This window comes from Solea solea, chromosome 11 (genome assembly GCF_958295425.1).
Source record: "Solea solea chromosome 11, fSolSol10.1, whole genome shotgun sequence".
Taxonomy (NCBI): domain Eukaryota; kingdom Metazoa; phylum Chordata; class Actinopteri; order Pleuronectiformes; family Soleidae; genus Solea; species Solea solea.
This window is the reverse complement of record NC_081144.1, coordinates 12,109,926-12,137,914: the sequence shown is the minus strand read 5'-3', so window position 1 is coordinate 12,137,914 and position 27,989 is coordinate 12,109,926. Positions and strand designations below refer to the sequence as shown.

The 27,989-nt window shown below is 42.6% G+C and overlaps 2 protein-coding genes across 6 annotated transcripts in view; one reads left to right on the top strand and one right to left on the bottom strand.

Moving 5' to 3' along the window:
• The first annotated feature begins 2,385 nt into the window (after positions 1-2,385).
• sp5l (Sp5 transcription factor-like) lies at positions 2,386-4,673 on the top strand. Of its 2 annotated transcripts, XM_058643121.1 has the most exons (3): positions 2,387-2,616; positions 2,825-2,907; positions 3,144-4,673. In XM_058643121.1, the coding sequence occupies exon 3, from the start codon at positions 3,237-3,239 to the stop codon at positions 4,176-4,178; it is 942 nt and encodes a 313-aa protein (XP_058499104.1). In that variant the 5' UTR covers positions 2,387-2,616; positions 2,825-2,907; positions 3,144-3,236; the 3' UTR covers positions 4,179-4,673. The 2 variants fall into 2 exon arrangements, with proteins under 2 accessions (XP_058499103.1, XP_058499104.1); XM_058643120.1 differs by lacking the exon at positions 2,825-2,907 and having other exon boundaries at positions 2,386-2,778.
• Positions 4,674-5,873: 1,200 nt separating this feature from the next.
• The window catches only part of arhgef25a (Rho guanine nucleotide exchange factor (GEF) 25a), a 51,853-nt gene continuing 29,737 nt past the window's right edge, over positions 5,874-27,989 (bottom strand). For 3 of the 4 annotated variants that reach the window (XM_058642305.1, XM_058642303.1, XM_058642306.1), the window contains 15 exons: positions 20,934-21,241; positions 20,162-20,272; positions 16,785-16,909; positions 15,350-15,416; positions 14,814-14,917; positions 14,466-14,535; positions 12,410-12,499; positions 11,254-11,346; positions 10,765-10,815; positions 10,578-10,655; positions 10,264-10,455; positions 9,856-10,036; positions 9,089-9,324; positions 8,788-8,922; positions 5,874-7,843 (listed from right to left, as the gene is read on the bottom strand). In XM_058642305.1, coding sequence (XP_058498288.1) covers positions 7,718-7,843; positions 8,788-8,922; positions 9,089-9,324; positions 9,856-10,036; positions 10,264-10,455; positions 10,578-10,655; positions 10,765-10,815; positions 11,254-11,346; positions 12,410-12,499; positions 14,466-14,535; positions 14,814-14,917; positions 15,350-15,416; positions 16,785-16,909; positions 20,162-20,272; positions 20,934-21,241 — 1,967 coding nt within the window. In that variant the 3' untranslated portion in view covers positions 5,874-7,717. The remainder of the gene's footprint in view (positions 7,844-8,787; positions 8,923-9,088; positions 9,325-9,855; positions 10,037-10,263; positions 10,456-10,577; positions 10,656-10,764; positions 10,816-11,253; positions 11,347-12,409; positions 12,500-14,465; positions 14,536-14,813; positions 14,918-15,349; positions 15,417-16,784; positions 16,910-20,161; positions 20,273-20,933; positions 21,242-27,989) is intronic. The other variant, XM_058642304.1, reaches the window with a different exon arrangement.

Below are 27,989 nucleotides of genomic sequence, written 5' to 3'. Positions count from 1 at the left end.
TTTTAAACTGCCCCCCAGGCATGATAAAAAAAACACAGCTTGAGCAGCCACTTGCATATTCTACGTTCTGAGCTTAAGAGTAGGATTATGTCTGCAACACAAACAACACCATTTGTTTCCTACAATAGATGAAAGAACTAAAAAGAGCAGATTTATGGGAGATTTCTTAAAATTTAACTAGATTTTTAAAAAAGCCTAATAAAATTCTATTTTATTTTATTTTTTGTGTCGCTTTGTTGGGTTTTCAGTCCGTGTCAGTTTTGAAGTTGAAGGCGCTGGTATATTGCCACCTCGTCTGACTATGACAGAGCAGGCCTGATTACCAGCAATCTCACCAGCTGTTTAATGAACACAGGGACCTCTTTCTCTGGAAATGAGTTTTCCCTTGAAAACTGTGGAAGCCGTATCCAGGTCTATTTAAATGAGGTAACATGGGGAAGGTAAGCACCACCACATGAGCATTGTTTTCACAGTTCAAAGTGAGGAGAGAGTACTTTGCACTTCAAAGCCACTCATCTGGGAAGCAGTACAGTGGGGGTGGGGTGGTGTGGGGGAGAAGGGACAGGAAATAAGAATCAGGGTAATTAACAACTTCTGCGCCGTAATAAACTGGAGGCATCGTATACCTCTGCCTGCAACATAGCGGTTTTCATCTATTTTCCTTTTCTTTTTTTTTTACTTCTGATTTCTTTACCCCATGTTCACTTTATCTTGCAATCCGTGTTGTGGTGATAACTGTAGGAGGGAAGTTGCATCAGTAATACAGCAATACATTTCATATTTAAGTGTAAAGTATTGATCTATAGAGGCACTGGCAAATATTAAACATGCCGCTTGCTAAAGAGAATTTTAATCTGGCCAATTATTTGATTTAAGATTTGTTTTTAAATAAAGGAAGAGCATAATTACTGTCATTAAATCAGGGCACAAAGTTTTTGGTCTTACTCGGGTTTGTCCCCAGCTAAAAATAAAAACACAATTTGTGTTATTATAAACAAGCTGCAGCTGAAGTCTGCAAGTCATTGTGAGTCTAAAAGTTAGTCTTTGTCTCCGGCTGTAAGGACAAAACATTGGTTGCTCACCAATAAGTTCAATAACTGTTAAAGATTGTCTTCATATCATTCTTTTAAAAAAAAGAAAGAAAAAGCTGTTATTTCTCTAGTTCAACTGACATGGATTTTTTAAGAATTGAATTTGATGAATTATTTCCACTTTTAGCTGACTTGTTTCCGAGCTGCAGTTTATTTGAGGATCACAGTCTGTGAAACAAGGAGAAGGATATCAGTGAGGAACTGGGAATTTACATGTGAAACAGGTTCCCAGCCTGGATTTAAACTCCTAACATTGTAATGGTGAACAGACTTCCAGAATGAGATTAAGCCTCAATCTGCATTTAATGGAGCACATCTGAAGTGGCCTCTACTTGAACTCTGAAATGTGAGAACGTCACACAGGGCGACCTATTTGACATGTCACCTACTGGTGAGAACTCGGAGGCTTTGATTAAGTTTTATCAATTAGCTTTGTCAGGGAAAAGACTCCTGCCTGTATTCAGTGTGGCCTCACACCTTACGAGGCCCGGGAGCTGCCTCTGCTGCCACATAAGCACACAAAGCCCTTGTTATGTGTCGAAATTGATAATCAAACAGTGAATTAAATAACCCGCTAAAACAGCCGACTCCTGTGAAGTTACACCAGATTACACTCACACAGTTGTGCTTGTTAATTCAGCTTATTTATTTTTTTTTTGTCATTAACCTCATTGACTCTCTGATTACTTTGTTACACTGCAGGATGTGCTGTGAAAAAAAATACATATTATCAATTTACAATAATGCATCTTAAAGACTGGAGAGCTGACTTTTGTATTTATCTATGTATTTATTTTTTTATATTACTTTTGGCACAAATAAAAATCCATTCATGTACTGTTTTTAACTGAATTCCCATTGTGGAGTTGAAGCAGAATGCAAATGCTCCCTGAGTGAAAAGTTCCTTTGACTAAGCTGGCTATATTTATCTTTTAACAGACTAAGTAGTTTTGTTCTGTGCAAGTTGCTGAAACTATAAATAACAATTCCCCCTCTCTCTTTTTTATTGGCGTGTGGGATATTTGTGTGTAAAACCTGCAGAAGTGGCACACACACACTGATGGGGTTGATAAAATATGTGGTTTTACAGTAGGTTATTTTGCTTTCATATACTTATTCAGAGGAGTTGGAGGAGGAGGAGGAGGAGGAGGAGCCAGTTCGTGGGGTCAGCATTTGGTTGAAAGTGAGTGAAAATTATGAGTAGCCCACCCCTTCAGCTAACCCCCCCCCCCCCCCCCCCTTCATTGAGTGGCTCTCCTGCATCATACTGGAGACCCCGTTGAGAGGATCTTTCCTCTGTATAAAGAGAAGATGCAGCTCAGGCGCCCTTGAGATGATCGCAAGGATTTACTGCTCTGCGCTTCTCTGCCTCTAACTTCAGTGTGCTGCTTCAACGCCAAGAGATCAGGACTGTCACTGCGCAACAACAACACTCACTCTATGGGCCAAGGGACATTTAAATGACACGGACTTTTCCAGTGTAATATCTATATCCGAAGTGCCGGAGAGATTCAAAGACCCGAATGTGAGCATCTTTTTTTTCTTTCTCGTTACTTGAGACTTTGTGCGCCGCCGTTGCCGCTGTTTGGCGCAGTTTGGGTTGCAGGTGCGCGGAGAAGGAGCGTGAGGACAGATGGCTGCGCTGACGATACAAAGGAGTGACAACTTTTTGCACACCTTTTTACAGGTTTGTTGCTTAACCATCGTGTTCTTATTCTTCTTTTTTCTCGTAGTGCTTGAAAATCATCTGCTTTGTGATGGTGAAGGCGCATGTTTCCACAACTCGTGCGCAATGAATGAATAGGTTTCCTGTCTGGTCAGTAATGAAACAATTTCAATTCTTTGGAATAATTCAATTCGGACTAACTGTAACCAACTAAATAACTAAATAACCATTTAACAAGTTTTACACTCAATTTTAATATAATTAACTTTGAAAAAAAAATTAGGAGCATTGATTTGTAATAATAAAATTTAAATACGAGTGAATAAGTATGTTGACTTGATTGGTATGGCATGTAATCCATTGTATGTTTATGAATCGCCCCACAGGACCGGACACCCAGCTCTTCTCCAGAGGGAGCAGCGAACACCCTCTCCTTCCTGGCCACCACCTGTAGCCAGGCGTGGCAGGTGGGAAGCTCTATGGGGTCAGAAGGTTCTCAGTTCCCCTACGAGGGCACCGTCAGTTCCACGTCAGGGATGTTTCAGCTCTGGAGTAACGATATGGCTCCCAGCACTGCCCTCAGCACACACCAGATGACCTTCACTGTGCCTAAGGTGCAGTTCCCTGGACACATGCAGTCTGGCCTTGGCCACCATCACCATCATCCCCATCACCATCACCATGAGCTGCCTCTCACGCCTCCCGCTGAGCCGCCTTCATCGTACTCCTTCGAACTGTCCCCTGTTAAAGTCCTGTCCTCGCAGGCACAGGCCAGCGGCCCCTATTACCCTCAGCACAACAGCGTTGGACAAAATTTCTCAAACTTCCTCCAGAACTCCTCGGCCAGGCATCACCTGCCCGGAGGCCATGTAGAGGAAGGTCAGCAATGGTGGAGCCTACCCCAAACTAATGCCACCCCCACCAATCATCCCTTCTCTCTGGGCAGACAGCTTGTTTTGGGCCACCAGCCTCAGATAGCCGCTCTTCTCCAGGGAACCTCGAAGGGGCTGCTGAGCTCCACGCGCCGTTGCCGACGTTGTAAATGCCCCAACTGCCAGGCAAACAGTGGGGGGCTAGAGTTTGGAAAGAAGAGACTGCACATCTGCCACATCCCAGAGTGTGGTAAAGTGTACAAGAAGACCTCTCACCTGAAGGCACACCTGCGCTGGCACGCCGGGGAAAGGCCCTTCATCTGTAACTGGCTCTTCTGTGGCAAGAGCTTCACTCGCTCAGATGAGCTGCAGCGGCACCTCCGCACACACACGGGGGAGAAGCGCTTTGGGTGCCAGCAGTGTGGCAAGAGGTTCATGAGGAGTGACCATCTCTCCAAACACGTCAAGACCCACCAAACCAGGAAGAGCCGGTCTGGGCAGCCCTCACAGAGTACAGACCCTCTGCTCACTAACATCAAGAGAGAGTAAACTCTGGGTCCAACAGTTAAAATCTACAATGAACAGTTATTTACACTTGCTGTCATGTGTTTGCACTAGAGGGTAAACATCGAGCTCCCTAAATATCTCCTGTGGTCAAAACCCTGTTTTTGACTTCAAGTTCCAAATGTTATAGTCATTTTAAATAAAAGTTAATGTGTGCAGTTTGAAAACAAGTCGCCTCCAAAGAAAACCTGTTCGGTGAGGTTGTTGTGTTATCGTGCGTTCATTGTACTTTCCATGATGCCACGCAAACCGATTTCATTTGGACACAAACAAGATTTTACGCCTTTGACAATTTGTTCATGTTTCAGCCGATGTGTATCAAGCATTTTTTTGAAAACTTCTTGATGTACATATTTAGTCTGTGTGAAGGATGCGGCAGGTTACGGGCAAACTTCCAACTTCCGTGATATTTTGTGCATATTACCATGTTCAAAATAAATGAATGCCTTAGTACAGTAAAGGGTCGCTGTACAGATATTATCATTTCTGCTCTGAGCAAGATCAGAATGTGTTGCTGTTGGTAATTAGACTCTTATTCTGAAAAATCGGATTTGTCTGCATCAAAGGTATGCATCTTTTTTGAAGTGTAAACACACGAGTCTTTGATCTACAAATTGTGTGTGGTCTGAAGCGGCGATATGAAGCGCCACTTCTCAAGATTAGCAAACGTTTTATAATTTTAAGTTCCTTGTAAATTATATATAAAAATAATTAGCAATTTTATCGTGGGGGTTATGGCTGCATGTGAATTTTAATAAACACCGTCCTTGATGGAAAAAAAAACAAAAACATTTGCTGTTTTTAATGATGTTATTCTTTCCCCGAGTAAATCTCTCTGTGCGAGAGTGAGTGTTTTCACCTTCTTACCGGCTCATCTGATAAATGAGTGAATTTTAGAGAGTGCCGCAGATTCGATTACATTCAGAGCACAAACGCTGCCCATTGTGCTGTTGGTGTGAAGGCAGAGTCTTCTAAAAAAGACCTAACATGGTAGGCTGTTCAAAGATTTCCACACCTCAGAATAAATACTCATCCCATTGATCGGTGATGTTTGTCCCGCCTGCTCCAATCAAGTTCACAGTCATGTGTTTTTTTAATGAGTGTTTTCTTTCGCTCAATGGAGAAGATTGAGTCAACAGATGCAACAGAGGGCACTGGAGAGGAATTCCCTGTGAATGGGACCCCTGTTGCTGAGACCCCCTCAGTGGTGACAGGAACTCCCTTTGATTTTGCACCCTTGTGAAAGTTAATACCCCATTCGGCCCCCCCTCCTTCCACAGACTCCATATATCACAGCCGTGTTACGATCGGCTCTGCTTTACTGCCCAGAATGGGGCTTTATTCTGAGGCCAGCCAACCAGATGTCTGCTCATCCAGGGGTTTCTTCTCTTTGTTTTTAATCCTGTTTGAACTTTCTCCAAGGGGGATGCCAAAGCAAGCAAAATACTTTGCCTTTGTCTTCATCAGAGGTCCCACAGTGGAGGCTGAGAACCTCTGCAGCGAAATAATACTCTAAATTTCACTATTAAAACAAGTAAAGGGGGGGAAACTGTGACAAACTGAACGCATTGATGAAATCATTCCACAAAGTAGCTGAAGTTCAAGTCATACAGGGTTGTCGTCGATCAGTCCAGTAAAGAGCGATCACGTAGAGCAGCACAAAGACTGCAATCAGCTTTCAAAAAAAGACACTTTTTATTTGATATGATACAACAATTTCTACTCAGTCAAACACAACATTGACCAACCCTCCCTTGGTTTGTTTTTGTCTTCACTTAACTTCTGCGTCTCTGTAGTGGTATTCCTTTGTGTTACATGCAAAGCTGCCTGATCAGTAATTCCCATTAGAACATATTTGTTCACATTAACTGCCGACTGATGCTACGGAGTGTGTGAGATGGTCTGCCTCACCACTCAGTTTACACTGAGAAATAAATTGTTAGTTTTATGACATTACTAAGCGGCTCGGACGCTATCACTGAAATACGAGGCCTACTGATCTTTGGTGCAGCTGTATGATCCAACTAAACTGGAAGTGAAAGCCTGGTGGGGACCTCTGCTGGCCACAGAAAAGAACTGACCTGGTATTGACAAGGATATACTCCTCTTGCTCCTCTTTTTGTCACTTGATCCTGACAATAGCACAGGCATCTGCACATGTTTTTTTTCTTTTTTTTGCTATGTTTTGTATTTTGTGGCAAATGTGAACTAGAAAAGTTTAGCCGTGAGCTGTGTTTGTTTTTGGCACTGTTGTCTGTGGCTGAGGGTGCATGCAAGTTGATATGTCAGCATCATTCTGTTTATCCAGCAACACACTATCCTTCATTTCAACCAACATGAACGATCACATTTCTTGGCATACGTTAAGTCATTCTTCACCTTACACGTGGACATACATGGAATACGCACAGTATTTAACCCATGAGAGCAACAGTTAACAGAGGTTATAGGAATCGGTGCACAGCCTTGACATGACAACAGTGGACAAATAAAACAATCAATACGAGTTCAATCAGATTTGTCCCCAAATCTACTCTGGCCTGGGAAGAAGCATCTAAGTAAAGTAGCGTTGTGTCAGTTCGTCACAACAAGGAGATGCTTCTTGACGCACTTTGGGTCAGCACAGCAATCCCTTTGAAAGCACCTCTCTCGCGAGTTGCCCTTGGAGTAAGAAGTATTCTGAAGTGACGTCATACCCGCAGAGAACCTCCAGAGGGCTCCCTCGCGCCTTTTCCCTCCACATCAAAAGAGGCCAAGTCAAACAGCATAAGAGAGCAAAGGAGCTCCCAACAAGTTCCTTCACTTACAGGTGAAATTTGAGTGAGTAAATTCCTTGTAGCACTTTCACATGAAGTTTTCTATCTTTCCCATTCTTGTCAACATAAACAGCAAACTCAGTTGTCAGCAGGGGAATGACAAAGTGTAGGTATGTAGCTGTGCTTGTCCTCACACGGGGCACTGGGAGGAAAGAAAATAATAATAATAATAATAATAATGGAGAGAATTTACCAGGGATTACAAGAAGAGCCACCAGCAACTTCTTGCACACTCACGCACACACATTCACACATCTTTGCATCGACATACATTCAAGCACACGCAACTCCAGTGACCGCCCCAATGAGGAATGGATATCTCTTCATCAAGAAAATTCCCCCTGCCCTTTGAAAGAGAGATGGTTGGAATTATGCAAACTCTTCAAAAGGTAAAAAGCAGAAATTTTCCTAACACTGTACGTCTACTGAGTGTTTTCATTCTGAGCTGAGTAACAACTCACTGGTTGCTATTTATGTACACTGAAGGTGGCCAAGGCTAAATACCTCCCTTAAAGTGGCTCACTAAAAACAGGAGCAAAGCCGTTTTTAATAGATGCAGCTCATGATTCCTTCATATGATCCGTCAGGTTCCTTTGTCATAACCAGGTAAGGGACCAGCCTGGCATAAACCGACAGTAGACGCGGTTTCTTGTCTACACAGCTGTAGCTTTAGCTGCTCCTGCCCCAGGAGACAGACTGTGTGAGAGTTCATAGGTCATCCTCAGCTAGCTGAGCCAGATTGCTGGGGCGTCGTCCAGCTGAGAAACCCGACAGTAGAACCTGGCTCCCAGCGTCAACAAGCGGACCTTGTCGGCAGGCTTCTCCTGCTCGCTGCTGAAAGGGAAGGAGTATGCGTTAGACCACTATCAAGTATTTGCATAAAATGCTCTGCAATGAGACTGCAAATAATACAAACATTTAAAGCTTCAGTTTGTAACTTCTGTCACCAAAAAGTGTTTGTTTGTTTATATTGCAAAGTTACACACTACAGCTTTAAAGGAGATAGTGGAAAAAGTAGTTGATCAGCAACATTTAGAGCCTAAAAAAAAGAGTTGAATCTATTCAACCCAGCACAAGTATTAGAAACAATTATGAGCTTTTTGATAGGCATCTCTCTCGACTTCCTCATCCTGCTCCGTCTGCTTCCTGTTTGCTGTGTACCAAGCCTTTCCAAACAGAGTAAACAGAGAAAGAGATGGAGAAGAACAACTACCGGTCTGTCATCACTGTCCCACTGAGGATAAAAGCTGAACGATGAGAGAGGGACACGTCGCTAATGGAGGAAAGCCGGAGTAAACAGACAGCACCTATTTTTGGATGAGCGGAAAAATGCAATGTGACTAAACACACGCCTGAATTATTCAAGAAATGTATATTTCACATAAAACAGGATCTTGGATATTCCTTTTGGTTTATACAACAAAACTGTATTCCACTTGCCATCAGCAACACACAAAATATTATCAATTCTTTTTTCCTCCAGGAGGGGGAGAAGTGACTCTTCTTATGACTCAACAAACCCCCACACTCTATAAATACAATATGTGTGTGTCCACATAAATTGTCAGGGTTAAAGTCTTTAATCATTTCATTTAAATGAATGAGTGCGTCAATGGCACATTACTTCCTCAGTGGTTATCTTCCTGTGGCTTTGTTTGTTTATTGATCTCCCCACTACTGCTGCTGTGAGACAAACCAGGAGAACCACGTTCATCTGCATTGTACTGTAACAGTGCGGCCCCTACACGGACAGCATCGGCTGCATGCATATACACTACCTGTGCAGTTTGTGTGCTGGGTGTGTACAGCCCATTTGACACAGCTTGACAGTGTGGCTGATCAGTGAAGCCCAGTTGGACATGCGACAGAGAAACAGTGTGGGAATCGGCGGGGCACGGCTGTACCACATTGGACTGCAGATGCAAACAAAAGGAGAGTCACACAACATTGCAGTGCATTGCACACAAAATAATTATTATTACTTTTGTCGTAACAGAAATGCTGTGTTTGAGTGGGACATGACTGCAGGACGCGGTCACTCTGTGCAGAGCAGAAAAAGAAATAGCTGGAGAAACCTACATCTCGCACGGAGTATATTTCATTGGGTCCTTGGCCCTGGCCGTGGCCGTGGCTGGGCAGGTAGAGGGCGGGCAAGGAGGTGTTGTGAGAGTGAAGCGACGGCAGCTTGTGGCGGTCAATAGAGGCAGAGGAGTGGGGCCGCAGGGCATTAGCAGCAGACAGAGGAGGCCTCATGCTGCGGCCAAGGCTATTAGACTTGCTCTCTCGCCGCTGGTACTCAATAGGTGACTGTAAGGCTGAAAGACATAGAGAACAGGTTGTTCCTAATGAGGTGTTTTCAGTGGATTCAGTGTTTTTACACAGCATTATGTAACAAGGAGTGATTTACTTAATCACTCACACTACATATTAAATACTACATAAACACTGTTATACATTTGTTTTTGTCTTTCGGCTTCTCCCCCTCTCTGGGGGTCGCCACAGCAGATGATCCGCATACTTGATTTGGCAGAGAGTTTTGCTCCGGATGCCCTTCCTGATGCAACCCTACCATTTTTCTTGGCTTTGGACCAACTCAAGGGGTCAATTTAGACAATTAACCATGAGTAGTGGGGATTGTGGATTGGGTACCATGCTCAAGGGTACTCCAGCCTTTGACCTGACTTGAACTGGCAACCCTTTGGTCCTTTGGCTATGGGCTGCCCCACATAAACACTACAATAAATACTTTTCTATCCTGCTTAACATCCATCCATCGACATGTGACCAATACCTGGAAAATGTGTAAAGGTTAAATATCATTTATGTAATTTTTAACTGGGACTGACCATTGAGAAAGTTGCGCTGGCTTTCCAAGATCTGCACCACATCATTGACCCAGGCCCTGCAGATCTCAGGGGAGGACGCTAGCAGCTGGAAGCACACCACGCTCCCATCAGGGTTGCGTGACGTCAACACAAAGCGAGCGTCATCGCCGTCCACACTGGGCTCGGCTCCTAGGCAGCTCACCTGTGAGGAATCCATCCCATAGAGTTTTTTGGCAAATACTTCACTAAACACATGCAAACCCCTATCACTTGTCTGCCATGAGATTATATAAAATGTTCTGATTTTGGCAAAACTATGCGTGGTGTGAATCTGTTGTGTAACATATAACCTGGGAATAATTTGTTTAATTTCTTTTTTTTTTTTTATTATTCCCATGTGGCTGATCTGAGTTCACAGCCGGTGCCCACCTTGACGCTGTTTTTGAAGACGTATCCAGGGAGTGAGAAACCTTTCTTCCGGTCGATTGGCTCACTGAAGATGACCAGCTGCTCAAACAGGAAGACCCGTCTTTCCTTGGGCCGCGACAGGAAGCCACTGTCTTGCTCGGTAACAGTGAAGGTGTCTTGCTGGAGCAGTTTGCCCAGGGCTGTGATTTTTCCCTGATACCCCAGAGATGATAAACATGACAAATAGAGGAAGCAGTTACAGCTCCGCTGGCTGAAGATTGACATCATAAATGTCTAGAAGACTTTACCGGATGGTGTAAAATCCCGAGACGTACCTCAAAGCCCTGTAGTCTGCCCACATTCATCATGTCATTGCAACGCTTTGGCACAAAGCACATCACCTCGACCGCTTTCTGTTTAAAAGTCAAAAATAAAATGTTAATAATACTAATAAAAGAGTGCCTTTTCACATAAATATATATATATATCACTGTAAAACATAATATGCATCAGGACACCCACCTCCAGCTCCTCCGTGTCCATCCCAGCTTTGGTATAATACTTGAGGAAGTCCTGCTCAAATAAACACAGCATGGTCACCAGAGCATTCCAGATTTACTGCTCAAAGTAAGGTGAGAGACATCTGGAGGAGCATTTATGGGCGTTGAACCCACCTTTCATTTGAATGCCAAAGGGCAAAGTTTTATACCAGAGATGTCATTTTATGATCATCTTCAAAGACTAATTTAAATTGTATGACACAAATGGAGTCTCATGATGTACTTCGCCTCTATCCTCGCTGACTAGAACAAAGCCTGAGCAGACATCACACACTGTGTGTAGCAGTAGTGTCTGCACGGAGGTGTGTACGTGCGATTGCGCGCATTCTCATGTGTTTACATTACTCGCGACTGGACCTGCTGGTCAGACAGCTGCTCAGTCAACACCAGTACGTGCATGTGCAAAGGTGTTGGTGTGCGATCCACGGCACAGCAGTGTCCTGCTTTTCACCTTGAGCAGCAGCTGGTACTTCATGATCCTCTGGACTGGTTTGATGAGCAGATCATTGAGCTGCAGCCTGTGGCCCAGCTGCAGACGCAACTCCTGACAACGCAGACAGACACAACAACACAACGCCGATCAGCTTGACATCCTTGGCAATTATGAAACAATATATCACAGGCATTATACTGCTCGATCGTTTATCCTGTGTTTGCAGTCAGCGAAAAGGAACCAATTACAATGTAAATAATAAATGGCAGCTGAAAAGACATCCATGTGGCCATGCCTACGTATGTAGTATGGGAACATTTAAAAATTAAAGTTAACCGATGGCATATTAGCGATAGTGCGGGTTCCCAAACGTTTTGACTACAGGGAGCAGTCATCATATTCCTGACTGACTAGTGGAGGGTAGGGTCTCTACTACAAATCTACTGTAGTATCAATGTTATGTTAAACAATTTCCTTCGGGATAATAAAAGTATTCTGATTCTGATTCTGATACAAAACATAGTAAAAGCACAATTCAATCTAAACTTCTGTAAAAGAAAATGGAGCCTTGTTTTAATTTGGTACTTTTAGGAGATAATAAATAAATAAACATACATAAATAAACATAAATAAATAACATTTATTAAAAAAAATTGTCAATTCAAAGGTGCCAAATATAAAGATAAAATATGTCAAATTTCTACGTTAAAATATCAAAAAAAAAATGATAATAACGTTCTATATTTTGTGTAGTAGTGTGCTTACTTTAGCCTAAACATTTCTGAGACGATATAAATGCATAGAAATCCGTATTTCTCTCAAAGGAATTGACCATTTATTAGTTTCTGCTATAACTCACTGGGCAACACCATTATAACATCAGATTGAGGAAGGACATATTCTGCATTCTTCATATTCTGTTTTGTTTTGTTTTTTTCATTGTATCCAATGTATCACAACTGCTTCTGTCACAAAAGCTCTCCCGATAAAGCACAAATGTAGAGGGGGACCAAATATGAAAGTAAAACAAGATCCCAAGAATCCACTATGTAATCAAACTAGCTCTTTTGTTATTGTTTTCCTTGATTTGCATTTAAGTCAAGAAGCTTGACAACCTATATACTAAATGTAGATCACACTGTTTATTTGATGAAACAAATAAACAGATACTCACCTCAAAGTAAGTCTCAATGTACTCTGAGACAATGTGCTCCGACTTGGGCTTGTTCTGACAGTACACGACATACATGTGGAGACGCCTCTCCTGCGTTACAAGTCAAAGACAAAGACAAGACTGTGAATTTCTCTGTGAGATGAATAAAGTATCTATCTATCTATCTATCTATCTATCTATCTATCTAAATAAACGTGTCGTTACAAAACCATTCCCCCAAACATTCATTACAACTTAGCCGCGATGGCTTCAGGATGCCTCACTGTGGGGCAAAAGCGTCTTTGATTGCACTAAAAGTAAATAAACATGCCAGAGAACATGAGCGAAAAACAACAAGAATCAATGAGCAGTGTCTGCTTGTTGTTTGGGATGAGAGGTAGCAGAGCAATAATTATCCGAGGGGCCTTTGAAGCTGACTCTGTCTGGTTAGTGCCTACTCTTGTGTGACTAATTGATATGGGAGTGCAGATGTGACTCTCCTGCGCACACGTTACACGTACATGAGCAGCAGGTTATGTATAATTCACCGAGGTTACCCTCAAAGTAACCAGAGCCTTTTAGAGCCGGCTGATATAAGGCTGTACCTAGCAACGGGCTGCATGGCTCGGTAACCAAGAGACCAGTGAGCTGCTCCGCCTGAATGTAGACATCATGTAACACTGCAGACAAACGCTGCAGGTGTACTGTGCATCCGTCTACCAGTGGTCTGTGCAGGAGTGCGGCTGTAAGTTTACACGTGTTCATATGCTGCATGTGCCTGTTGGTGAGAACACAACACAGAACGCAAACTGGGTGTCCATGACTGTTGTTAAAAAGCGAATTTCTGCTTTTAATTTGGGCCGTGTTCCCACTCTGCTTGTCTTCACAGTGTGACACCATGTTTAGATTTAGTTACAGTGTCTTTATTTCCCCACAGGCTTTTTTTTTGTTGTTGTTGATTATCCAGTGGGCTGAGTCTCATTGGATATATAGCAGAAGAAAGACACAGACATTTAACAAAGCCAAGTTGCTCAGATTACTCATCATGTCTTCCCAGTCTGCATGTGCCACCATTTAACCAATACGCATAAATCGATTTTTTTCTGCCTGTACGCCCTCTTCAATGCAGCTAAGGCTCCTTTCAATTCTATAACAGTATAATTAATAGTGAATCTTTCTCGCATGCTTTAGCCTCGAGCCAGGACATGAAGGAAGAAGAAGGTTGCTGTTCTGGGTGGGAAAAGTCTCCAAATCAAAGGATGTGAGAGCCGAGTTTGTTATTCCTAAATCCTTTTCATGTGTTGTCTTTTTTGGATGTTTTTTCCCCCCAATGTTTCCTGAGCAGCCCGGCCCAGACTGGAAATGGGCCACTGTGTCATTTGTGCGTTCGTGTGTGTTTGCCATGAGAAACATATCAGTAACAGGGAAGTGGAAGGCGAGACGTGGGCAGTTGAGAGACGGAGGGGTGTATGGCATAGGATAAACAGGACCTCTGCATGTGTTCGTAGCTCTATTTATCCTCACTCCAAACAGCACAAGGAAACAGACCAGACACTTCCACAATGTGTGTATGTGTGTGTGTGTGTGTGTGTGTGTGTGTACTTGTATTTGTTACTTCTTTTTGCACAGTCACATTGTGGAGACTTGTGCGTGTGTGTGTGTGCTTGGACATCTTTGTGAGGACCGAAACACTCATAAATCATGGGATATTTATGATAATTATTTATTCATGGGCTATTTTGTGAAAGTGAGGGCAATTAGGCTAGTCCTCGTCCAAGTACTTGTATGTAATCCTTTGTTAGGATCAAAAACATTTGAAATGCCAAAGACACTGTGGGAAAGTGAGGATATTTTGGGTAGTCCTCACAACTTTTAAGTTCTTTTTTCAGAGTGAAGATATAGTTTTAAGGTCATTAGAAATGTCTTTATGTTAGGGTTAGGTTTTGTTGTTATGGTTTAGGTTAGGATAGGAGCCAAGGAAATGCATTAAGTCTATAAGTGTCCTCACTAAGATAGATATACACGAATGTGTGCCTGTGTGTGTGTGTGTGTGTGTATGTACAGAAGTCATACTCACATGTTTAATGAAGAGCTGAGCCAGCCTCTCTGGCTCCATCAAACACTTCTCCAGCTCTCCCAGGAAGTAGCTGCAGAAAAAACAGACAAACACACAATCACACACACACACACACACACACACACACACACAGATATATACACACACGTTTACAAGCGCAATGATCCCCAAAATGGAAGGTCAAATTTGTCTCCCGACCTATTGTTCCGTTGTCCTCCACTCTGTCACAAACACATAACTCTCCCAATCACTGCTTGTCTTTCAGCTTTAACACAGCAATCTAGCAAACACGCACTTTTTTTTCCCTCATGTGTAAAAACAGTACATCTCCTTAAATCACAGACTTACTCTTTATGCCAGTCGAATATTTGATGAATGTTCCCAAAAACAATCTTGTCTTTTCCCTTCATGTCCTCGGGGACACCTTTAGAGCTCATTGTGGACATGTAACCCTGCAAAAAAACAAAAGTATTGACGTCTGTTCACACCTATAAAAACCTACACCTCAAATCATAATATATATATATGTATATATATATATATATATATATATATATATGTATGTAGCTTGATTGTCATAACATACCACAGCAGTCACACATTTGCTATTACTGAGCCTATTTTAACTTTCAGATGGCAAGAATTCTTTTCTGAACTGAAATATCTCCAGCTACTCCAGGCCTCGTAACCTAATACTCAGCAAGCTAATAATTCACAGACTGGAAAAGGAGAGATGTAGGCAGAGCAAAGTGTGCAGGGAAGTGCAGACATTGTGATGATAAGGATTTAGAGTGCTCCCTCTGACAGACTGTCTCAGCGACTGGATTCGTTCTTCTCTGTCGGTGTGGATTGTGTGTTCTTAGTCGTCAGACTGTGAGGTTTACCTCCACTATAAGCCCCAGATCTCCCACATAGTGCTTCTCCGTCTCAATAAGCTCCTTCAGCACATGCCTGTAAAGAATCAAACAAGAGGGAATTAGAGTTCGATAGATGTATGATACCATAATATAGTTCACAAAATAAGGGCATGTAACACTTGCCAAACTGTATTTTTATATCATAAAAAGGGTGTATGATCTGGTAGCAGACAGAGGGGGAAATACAGCCCCTGTTTAAGTGCATGCTTCCGGGCTTTCAGCATACAGCAGCGTGTCAAATTTGAGAGGAGACTGCGTTCATTCTTGACCTTCACCGTTAACCTCACTCCATATGTCACCCCATAGCACAGTTTGAAGCAGCAAAGAACTCTTTATTGAGATCCTGACTGGATAAAGGTTTAAGGCATATAAGGAAACTTTCTCCAAGACTGACTTGAAAACAGAATAATAAAGTAACAGTACACATTAGATTTCTATGACTACCTTTTGAATATTCTGTAAAGCATTGGGTCTAACCTGAGGAGGATAACGTTGACATGAGCATGCAGTTTGTCAACTGCAAGGAACTCATGCGACTGTGAACTCAAGCAGAGGAGAGCATGAGGAAGATAACACAAGACCTAAGACAACCACTAACTTTAAATAAGGGCAATTTTACCCTGACTCCGAGCGAGACTAACAAGATGCTACAGTTTCCTACGTTCCATATGTGCTTCTGCTATAACAATGTTTAGGTTAAACTATAGGGCACACGTCACTGACACACTTTGGATCAGAATATATAAAAGACATTGTGCGCTGACAAGCTGCTACAAAGGTCTGACTGCATCTCAACGTCTTCATCTGCAAATTGAGTTTACTCCTTTGCCATGGGAATGGCTCTCAGTTGTTTTTATGTCATCTGGAACTTCACTTGATGAAGACCATGAAACGGTGCTGTGAGGCCAAAAAAAAAGTCCGTTTTATTCTGTTTTAGAAAAGTACACAATTGAAATGTACAGAGCAAGCATTCATCCAATAAATGAATGAATGTTTTCTTTGGTCAAACTGATATCTATCTTTTTTTCTTTTTTATTTTCTCAGCAACTCTAATCAAGCCCACAATCTCAGAGCACTGTCTCTATTTTTCCTATACGCAGTATGATAATATACTACTTAGCAGACTGGTAGTGGAAGTTGATTTTATGAGCATGTTATTATGTTAATGTTTATCTCAACTGTGACTAAACACAGCCTTGTAGTGCTGCTAATGCTGCTGCAGACTCTTAGTCTCTTTTGGACTCTATTATAAAACTAAGTGCTTCAATTTTCGCAGAATGCATGATATAATCTTACAGATTATAATACATTATGTTGGGTTTTTTTCTCCATTATTTTCGTGAGAGCTTTGCTGCCATGAGCATTAACGTTTGAGATCCATTTGCATTGATAAAAGACATACATGCTTTTCTCCAAAGCATTTCTCCTCTCCTCCTCAGTGTCGGCCACAGCTGACCACTGGCTGCAGGTGTCATCCATCAACACGGAGGCGCTGTCATCTGGTAAAACACTGGTGGACTGAGTGTCCTGAGGAGGCAGAGACAGACAGACAAACAGTGTAAATGCTTATCAGAGGTCCAGTGCCAGTAATATGGCGCACATGTGAAATAAAGTACACAGGAGGGAGGTTTAAGTGCAAGAGAGGGATGGGAATGATGTGGGTTTCCAAGGTGACCAGGGACAGCAGAGAGAGAGAGACGAGGGGCAGAGATTGAATGATAAGAAGATCAGATTCAGATTGTCACTGTTAATGATCTGTGATGTGCACCTCGGCCACAGAGAGACGCAGAAAAACAGATTAAAAGATAAGGAAAATAGGAGATGACAAATAAAGCCTTGAAGGCTCTTGATGCTCTTCAAGGTTCACAGGGGAAGGAATACATTTGCAGCATGTCCACGATATGTATGATTTATGCGTGAATTCATAAATTACATTTTCTTGTTTTGCCAGCTGAGGCTCCAGAGCTGCACGTAGAGACATCACACATCACTTACAATAGCAGCATCTACGTCATCATTCCTAAGTCAGGTGTTGCCTTATTGGCTGCAAATAGAACGGCACGCAGGAAAGTTTGTCCTGATCCAATCGATGGTGTTCATGTGTGTTCTATACATAGCTTTCTCTTCATGCCTTTTCCTGGAATTGATATCATTTCCTGTGGGGATCCTTGCACAAATATGGCCATTGTGCAAACCAAAACAAAGCCTACAAAGACTTGAGTCATCACTAACTTTATGGATACATGCTTCACATCTGCACACATGTTTATGTGACCTAGTTCTTTGTCACAATATGTACGCTTGTATGTTAAGATGGCCGATTTATGCTATTGTGTCTCCCTCTTCCCTATGTAAGCACTTTACATCTATTTTCCGTCTTATTTTCTTGTCACTCTTGACTGTGTAAACGTATATGAGCCGCTGTCTGTCGTCACCTCAATCCCTGTGTCTCAATGTCCCAGTCGAGCAGAACCTCCCCACCTTAAACACATACACAAACCTGCTTACCCACCACAGACATTCACCTAATCCCCCAGACTACCCTGGCAGGCGGCTGCTGACCAGTGAAGAAATAAATAGATGGATGAGTGGATAAAGGCAAAAGAAAAGAAGGACTTTTCTCTGACCAGATTCCACTTGTTAGCCCGTCATTTTTCCCTGATGGCATCTACAAGTTGTGAGCTTTGTATTCTGCCTCAAAGGAGTGACAATGATTGTGCAGAGAGGAGACACTGTGTTGTAGGAAGAGACAGAGAGGCTCCACAGAGACCATCGCTCCCCCTGCCTGTCCTGCCCTGCGAGGACTGCTCCAGCCTGGCTGACAGGTCTCCCTGGCTGCTTAATCACCTCCAGATGTGCAGTGGCGAAGCCCACAGGAAAAATTTCTTCTTCCCTCTTCTCCCACTGTTAAATTGTTTTGGGGGTGTTTTACTCAGACGCTCACAAAATAGAAAAGACAACAGCTTTAAAAATAATAATAATAATACAAATATGAGCAACTTTCAGGTGAAAGCAATTAATTTATGTCTTTATTTTAAATGTAGAAAACCTACATCTCCAAAAAATCTTTGCTGTTTGAAACTGTGTCCAAGTCACCCAAGTGTGTTCATTTTATAATTTGCATCTACTAAAGTATTTTACGTCCATTGTCTTTGCTTAATTGATCCTCTTCTTTAGTTATTAGTTATTAATAAATGTTAGGGTTTACAGTTTTTTACAGCTTCCTTTTTGACACAAGAGAATCCTGAATCCTGGCGTATATCACAATAAAACTCCACTGTCCATAACATTTAATCATAACCTACACTCCACTGTGGCTGGAAGAGAAAAGTTTGGAGAAAGATGAAAGACAACAATAAATATTACACCAGACATGATGTGGTTGATGAAAGTGGGAGAGAGAGAGACAAAAACTATGGCTTGGATATGACTGACCTACATAATTTAATCTCTCCACCTCTCTCCCTCTCCTCTGTTTACCTCTACCTCTCTCTCCCTCTGTCTCCCTCTCTGCCCTGCAGGAGATTGGCAGTAAAAACACAACAGCGCTGACCTCATCCATCCGTGATGTAATCAAATAATTCTTTTTGATATGTTGTTGAGACTGAAATTAGAACTTGAGCAATGCGGTGTCGATTTACCCACTGCAGACACTCAAAAATGCTCAGATGGCATTATCGTTTTATAACAGATAGACTTGGGCGTTGTTGATTCATAAAAGTACAGTTGCTCCAGAAAATCTCAGTCTCTGCCGCGCTTTCACCTCACAGCTACGAGGAACAGTCTGACATGAGACACTTCTATGCCACGAGCGACAGGCTGCGAGTGTTTGATGGGAGAAATGAAAGCATGTGTGCGCGCACACACCGCATTGTTTGTCAGTTGATAGAAGTGCAGTCATCTGTCATTATCTCTGCCGTTTCATGCTATTTCCCATTTATCTCCAGGTATGTCCTTTTCTAACATGTATAATACGAGTCATACATCACACAGGTCGCTGTCGGACTCTACCCTCTGGGTGTCTGATGTATTGATCTTCTGAGAGACCTTTTCTGGCATAAACACTGACCGTGTCAGGACCAAAACCGGGTCCTAATGGGGCAGAACTTCATTCCTAAATCATGCATAGGGCTTAAATCGATTTGCTTGTGGTTAAGTTAAGGGTTAGGAATTAACTGGTTACGGTTGAGGTAAGGGATAATGCTTTGTTTGTAGGTTGTCCAAGTTAATTGAAATCAATGCCCTGTAATAAGATTAGTAGCTGCACAAACCTGTGTCTGTGTGTGTGTGTGTGTGTGTGTGTGACAGGATGTACAAGTTTATTTATGTGCATACCACATGCCTTGTAGTGGGTTTGTGGATGTGTGGTAACAGACAGCAGCACTTGTGTGTGCATTACTGAGCTTGTTTTGTTTGATAGTTGAACTGTCGGCGGGGAGTGGGGGAGTTAGCCATTTCCAGATCTGAGTGGGGGACCATGGAGACAAATATAACTGATGTCATTATCCTGCCACACTGGGTCTTTACTGACAGTATAAATGCTATTTCTCTCAACAGAGATTGTCAACAGTAAACTGGTGGTCTTTGAATCTCATTATAGCCCAATTTGATTCACAAAAACAGCAGCACACACGACTATGGCGGCCATATATTTTGGCTTCCTATCACAACCTGTGATTAAGTTATTTTAAAAAAAATTAAATAATTTAAAAAAAAAACTACATCACTGGTGATGACAACTACAGCAGGTTAGTTTTACATTGTATCATGCAGACCCACCTGGGTGTTTGGCAACGATGTACAGCCAATAAGTGAGTCAGTTATGTAGCTAGGGGACTGTAGTGTAGCTGGTGACAGGTCCTCAGGGCTTGCCAGGCCATCTTTCCACTCCTGCAACACACACACACACACACAATCACAAAGTCAGAATAAACAAATGTCAACATGATGCAAAATATCTGTAGTGAACTCTGCCCAAGAGCAAAAGAGAGTTACAGAAGATGGGTCCCTACATGCTGAGCCAGCAACGCTGTTATTTCATGTCATTTCCAACTTTCATTATGTATTTTTGGACACGTGGTGTTGCAGTGACTAGCGTTTGGATCCCAGTTCAATTGAGGGTCTTTCTGTGTGGAGTTTGCATGTTCTCCCTGTATGTGTGTGTGGGTTTTTCTCCAGGTCCTGTGGTTTCCTCCCACAGACTAAAAACATGGAAAGGGTTAATTGGACACTTGTGAGACTGAATGGTTCTTTGTCCGTGCATATGTTGGCCCTGCAATGGACTGGAGACCTGTCCAGTATGTACCCTGTCTTGCAGTGGGGAGCTGGACTCTCATTTGGAGGAGAAAGCAGTAGAAAATGGATGGATGATATTTTTCCTGATGCACAGTTCTCTGAGGATCTACATCAAGCTTGATTCTCTGTCGATATTCTAAAACTACTGTACGTGTAAACGAGCCACACTCGGGATGTTGGCTTTGGTTTGCAGTTGTATTAGATGAAAGCTTTCATGTGACCACATCCTTGTAATATTAACATATTTACTCCTCACCAGTTCTCTGTGGGTGACAGGCAGGATGGTGAGAGTCTCATCTGTCTTTGGAGGGGTGCCCAGATCCTGGCTGTGGCTGTGGGATGGAAAAGATGGAGATTTTCCTTCAAGTTTGCGGACCTGACGCTCTCCTTTGGCAGTGGCGCCAGCACTGAGTTTGCGGACAGGATTTGTGAGCCATTTCTTCAGGGTGCTCACAGAGCGTCTGGAGCCCGGGGAGCTGGGCACCGAGCTGCCTGATGCCTGTGGAGGCAGGGATGCCACAGAGGTGGAAATGCTGCCCTCACTGCCTGCTGCCGAGTACGAGTCTGGAGGAGAGGAAAAGGGGATTCAGTCAGGAACACTCTCGTAATTAAACCATTTATTGCAACAAATAAGTTAGACTTGGTGCGGATGACTCATTTCTTTAGAAACTTCCTCGATTGGCCAAGCAGCATGCTCAGCCAAACAGGGAGTGCAATGCATGAAACCCCCCCTGTACAAGAGCCAGCCTAAGTAAGATGTTGAATAACATTGTATATGTACATACCGACTACAGTGTCCTGCATGAACTAAAGTATAAAGTTGTTGTTTTTTTATTTGTAAAATTAGGGCTGGCCGATATGGCCAAAAAAACGTATGTATCATAGTAAACTATATAAATATAAAAGTATTGCCCAGACCTATGACGAGGCGGCTGACAGATAAAGGATTATAGATCCAAGGGCAGAGTACACTTGGACTCTCATCAATCAATCAATACTGACAAAAACAACACTGCAAAAAAGTGTATTGAGAGTATTGTTTTAAAGGGAATATGCAGTCATGTCAGTGTTGGTGAGTGAGAGGTGATGGAGGACTGAAGGTAGGAGACATGTCAACACACCAGGAGAGAAGAAGTAAACAGAGAAATCAAAACAAAGTGTAGATGTATAAATAGCCTTCCTCTTCAAACACAGCTGTGCAGTCGCTCCACTATAAAAGACACACTGTTCTGTTTATGTCAAGCTCACCGTCTTTCTTTCTCTTTTTTTTTTTTTTTTTGAGCTGTGCATCACATCACATGACCAGTGCACACGCTGATGTAAGGCAGACAGCTGAGGTCAGGACTGAACTAGTTGCAGATTGGCTGCTGCTGCTGCTGCAAAGTGATGTCAGGAGGATATGAGAAGTGAGCTAAGGGGGGGAGGGGGTTCTGGGACCGGACATCCACTTTAATCCTGTGTAGAAGGGAAGGCCTGTGCTTCTAATTGTTTATTTGTTCTGTCTTGTCTTCCATTCCCATCCTGCCTACAGCCCTTCCTCAGTTCTCAGACAGGCCTCCCTTCTGAGCTGATGGGTTTCTTGAGTGTTTTATCTGTTGTGTGCAAATGCAGGTCAATCATGCCTCCCCTCCATCTTCATGCCCTAGACCCGACCTCTGACCCATGATCAACAACCTCCAACAGATGGGAAAACACTCTTCTGCTAAGACAGAACTTGCGTATTATTATTATTGAAACAGTATCTATATGTCACAGCAATGGAAAATTGATTTAACCACCTGACAATTTGGGGAAAATAAACTTTCCAAAAAGCTTTTATGAAGTCTGAGAATTTCAGACATCCCTGAATTCATTTAAGAGTTTCTTATATGAGGAACAGAGGAGGATCTTATCACAGTGAGGCTCAGACTGACACAGCACGGCCCTGTTTGTTTAGTTTTTTTCAGCGTCCGAACTTCAAAGACAAAGTCTGAATACATTCAGATAAGTTCAAAGCTCAGCTTTTCAACACATTATTAATTCACAGGAGTTGAAAGATGGCTCGTGGTTTTTTTTGTTGTTTTTTTTAAAAAAGGCTTGTGAAACTATTGCACACAGATGTGGAAAAGGCAAATCCTTTGTGGGTTGTAACAACTAACAAATACCCTACAGATTGCCTGTTCATTTCCACCACAAGACACAGTCTCATCACACATTTTACAGGCATGTTTAATCCCAGGGTGGCCAATTTCCCCATCCTCGTCTCCACCGCCGCCCGCCCCCCACCCACCATCCACATGAAAGCTTGGAGAGTGTAAGGAGATCTGGTAAGATGGGGCGGGTTGAAGGGAAAGGGGTACAAAGAAGGGAGACGGCTAAACCCTGCAGGGAATAGACTCAAATTTAAACAAACACTGGTCGGTTCCATAGACTATGAGGTGATAAAGAAACAGAAGTTACAGTTCAACAGTTCTTTGCTCTTTTGAAAACTGAAAAACGAGTGCGGTAAAAATCTTGAGGCAAAGCATGCAACTCTGTCTCTGAGGGGTCGACAGCGGGGAAGGCAAAGGATGTAAAGAAAAATGATTGTGAGCATATGTGATACATGCCCTGTCCTCAGATTCTCCGACCTCTAACAAGGTCCAGGCCCAGGGGTTTGTGTTTCCTGGTTGTTCCCTGCTCACATTCAGTCAGGTCAGGGTTTAGGGGGGGTCACAGTGCAGCGACTCAGGCAGCAACAACGTTTCTAACTATCTCCAGACATCAGCCGAGGTGGCTTATCAAAAAAGAAGAAGGGAGGCTGACATCCTCTCTGAGCCTAGAGGCAATTAAAAGTGAGTGGCGACACCAGTGCAACTGTGTGATGTGAGGCTGCGTGTCAGGATGACACAGTGGCTCTGTCAAATGTACAGATTTACAACAGAGTGCAGGGTGTAAATAATTTACGGCTTTTATAATGAGGGTCGTTGCGTCAGCATCTGTCACCATGGCAACACTGCAGTTCTCTTTCCGATCAGTGCATATATAGGTTGGTTTCCCTGTTGACCCCGAGAAGTTGAATCTCCATAATGACATGAAACCTTACACAAACAACTACAGGGATATCATAACAGACATTCTATGGTGAGTGCAACATCCCGCTGCTGTACACACACACACACTCCTTACTCACACAGATGATACAGTTTTATAGGGTTGCAGGTAACTTGTAAAGATGAATCGCTACGTAGTTTGGTCCATAAATTGTTGGGAAATGTTGATCAGTGTTTCCCAAAATCAGGAAGACAGCGTCTTGTCCATCAGTGCCCTAAGGCTCTGGAATGAGGCTGTCTGAATAATAATAGTTTTTTTAAATATTTATTTGTGTGTCTCATTGACTGTTGTTCTTTACATGGGATTTTAATCTGGGTTTTTTTTCTGTGCATTGTTCTGACATTGTTGTACTATTATTTTTCTTATTAGTATTAATAAGAAAAGATTACCATGGATGACTCAAGTTTTCAATACAGAAAGCCTTTTGTGTATGACACTACACACCAAGTTGTCCATCATCTTTATTCTTCTGGAACTACAATCTCCTAGACCCAAGTAAAGCAATCTAATGTTTCATTTTTATTAGATTTAATAACATCATTTGAAAAGTGAAAAAGCAGAAGATGATACAATTGTGGTTTAGTATTTGTGGTTTAAAATAGTTCATCAACTACCAAAACAGTGGCAGAGTTCTTTTTCTATCTATTTCAGACAGGGGGATTATTATGAAGCCTGGAGGTCTGCAAACCAAAGTTTTAAATGTAATTATGTGGTAAGTATCTGAGACACCGTTTGTCATGAGGAGATGGAAGTCATCTGATCTCATTTCCTCATTCAGGTCACAGTTTGGTTTAGATTTGACTGGATCGGAGGTAAAAAAAAAAACTAAAAAGTCCTGAAGAGTTTGAGCAGATGCGTGCGTGAGTCGCACAGGTGATGCAGCAGCCTCCAGTCAGATGAGATGATATATAGATGGATGTGTTGTTCCCCTACAAGAAGTTTGGTCCAACTTCCTTTTATTGATCAGTTGATAAGTGAGTGCTGCTGAGCTGACAGATCAGGCTGAAAGCGTCAGCTGTAATGGAGCAAATTTGTTCGAAGCGGCTCCACTCTGAAGCTCTCTGTCAATCCTTTGGCCTCTTGAGACACACACACAAACTAGGGCTAAGCAATAATTTAATATCAACATATATCTATATGTCTATATCTATATCTATATATAATTTTCCTTCGGAACCAATGTTTTTGTACTTTGCAAACACACTTTGAGAACATGTCATTTCTTGGATGTTTTGCCTCAGATGTGCTAAATATGTGCTGTTTTCTGTCCATGAAGGACTTTCACTCAGGAGCATGACTCCTTTTTTAATTATCTGGCATTTATTAATCGATAACAACTGATTTGACAATATTTTATCGTGTCAATGTTTTTGGACATTTCCTCAAAACTGAATCCAGACTATTGCCGCATGCACAGTTTATTCAGGTTTAGTGTCCAGATGGATTCCTACAGACTTTTCACTTGTGGTCCAAGTCTCCAGTCTCATCCACCTGACAGAGCATCAGCACACAAACCGCTGGTCAACACGGTACCAAACGTGTCAAATATCCAGCTAAGAGTCTGAGGGATTAATTGAGCTGTCCGTCAATGCCAGGCACCTCAGAGATAACAAACCTTTGGCTCTGAGAGTGTGATAGGTAAGTCCGCCCGTATCGTCACTAACAACTCTCCTGTTTCTTGATTCTCTGTCTCATGCATTGCCCTCCCAACTCTGCAGCCCGGGCGTTACTTGTATATTATATTTCACCCTCTCAGAGGAAATGGACACTCTTCCCATCAACTAGCAGGGACCTGTGCTGCACTCAGGCACTCAAATGTGCAGACTGAAAGACCTGGGAGATAATGAGGCACTTAGTACCTGAAACATATGACCGGAAACCCTCCAGCTGTCCTCTGATGAACTTTCACAGAAATGTATTGTAAGTATTTTAATATTTTTTGGACCTTTTTACTCGTCTGACATTGTGTCTCTTATGTCTGCCTCTTTTACTTTTCACCCTGTTCGACCACAAACAAGTTTATATTTTCTTTGTGGTGTATCTAATTAATGAATGCAAGCATGCACTGACATGTTCCTTCTTCACCTGCTTCTTGGTCATGACGCTCCCTCTTTTATTGTGCCACCCTGCTCTGCATCGCTCTACTCTGTTTTGTTTGTGACACTTGCATCCTTTCTCTCCCTTCTCACCCCCGATGAGGTTGCATCACCTGCAATAATCTTTAGCAGCTGAACCCACAAGCTGGAAATGATCGAGCAGACGCGTCTTTCCAGTGAATACGAGTGTGCAAAAGAGCGGTGAAACTAAAAGTTGGGCTGATGGGGATTATTCATGATAATAATCAGTTAATAAGTGTGTTGTTGTAGATATTTTTACAGCGGCATCAAGCTTTAATAGAGGGAACAAAAGCCCCGTTAACCCCCTCGTGCATATGTCACATACTGTATGAGTGCGTCTGTGCTCAGTAACTCTGAGAGTGACACATCGCCGTCACAGAGATTTCCTGTCATCCTACTGACCTGAACAAACATGAACTCACTGTAACGTGTCCGGAAGCGTGGAAGGAAATACATAGGAGACAGTCGTGTGATACAAAAACAAGTCATTGGCTTCTGTTTCTCAACCGGCAGCCAGACCTTGTGTCTGTGCATTTTCCATCACAGTAAAGCATCACAGCAATGCCCGTGTCACGGAGGAGCAGCCTGAATAGGTGACGCTTTGTGAAAGAGTGATTCAGACGCTTTTTCTTGATGAGGGCTTATGAAACAGCCCTAAGTGACCACCATGTCTGACTCAACTCCACTGACTGTCAGATATGACACATTACAACACAGGTTCTGTTTCCTGTTGATATGATATTCACACCATTTAAAGCACAGATGTGCACAGATAGACCCCCGGTGGTGGTCAAGCATCTTCCTCTGCAAGACAGCAGAATTGAAAATGCCTGTCAAACGTTTGCATCTGCATGAGTGTATGGTTATTCAAATAAATAAGTATGTTAGTACAACATTTACCACTCTGAACCTCTAACTAAAGGGTGCCCTTTTGTCCACTTGAGCCACTGCCCAATGAAATGTCTGTGCACACCAATGATTCACAATCACTTTCCATTCATTGTTGTACAATAGTCAAAATTGGTCCATCCTTATAAGTAGTCAGTGGCAACCGCAGACAGTGGTTTCTCGTAAGATGCTGCTGCAGGCTCTTACTGTGAGACTCAAACCATGTATGTGGTTGTGGGCCTGAAAAATGCAGACATTCCTCCAGAACCATTCATAGAGATACAAGCCAAGTTCCATTCGACTGAACGTAATCTCCAGGGAACAAAACACGCGCACACGCACACACACACACACACACACATACAAACATGCGGTATACACAAAGTCATGGACACCAGGGTATTTGTTGGTGTTGTGGTTTATTGGTGTCCCTGAGGGTTTTTCTAGTCTGCTGGGAAGAGACTGACCAGTGACAATCTAACGAGCCAAAATGAGTGGATGGACTACACGCATTAATGCACCAGACTCCACTCTCAACCTCAGAAAGGCATAATCACACCTCTGGAGGATGCACAGGGCAACCCCATAGCTGCCAGAAAAATAGTGCACACATTACACCAGCAAAAATGGCCATGTCTGCAACACAGTGGTCTGGTGGTTTGTGTGAATTTAGTGGACTGGAATGGAGTCAAATTCAAAGCCTAATTTATTGTTTCAGTCTGCTCCTGCACACATGAGACCCGAGTCGAAGTCGGGGGATTAAGGTCCCAGTGTGCACCATTACACTCACACTGCAATTCTCACAACAGTGCCACAGGATCAACAGGAGAGTGTGGAGATGGAAAGTTCCATAGTCACGATCACTTGCTTCATTACAGCACCAATGCAGCAGTTTTGCTTGATTCATTTGGCAGCATTCTGTTAAATCCCAAGCCAACTTAACACTTAATTTAACTTTTATAAAGTTGCTCCATACTTAAGGAAATGAAGGCAATGACAATGACAGGCAACGATAACCAAGTTCAGCAATTTGATCAGTATAGAATAAGCTGGAATAAAAAAGAAACTACTGCTTTCTTTAGAATACTGCGTGAGCCGGAAAAACAAGAAATAACAAAATGGCACAACTTAATAATTCAGACCACATACAACTTTGGTTATCAGGACATGGAAACAAGTAAGTAATAGAACTACTGAGTCTTCCCCAAACAGTTTAGATCTTACAGAGGAACAAA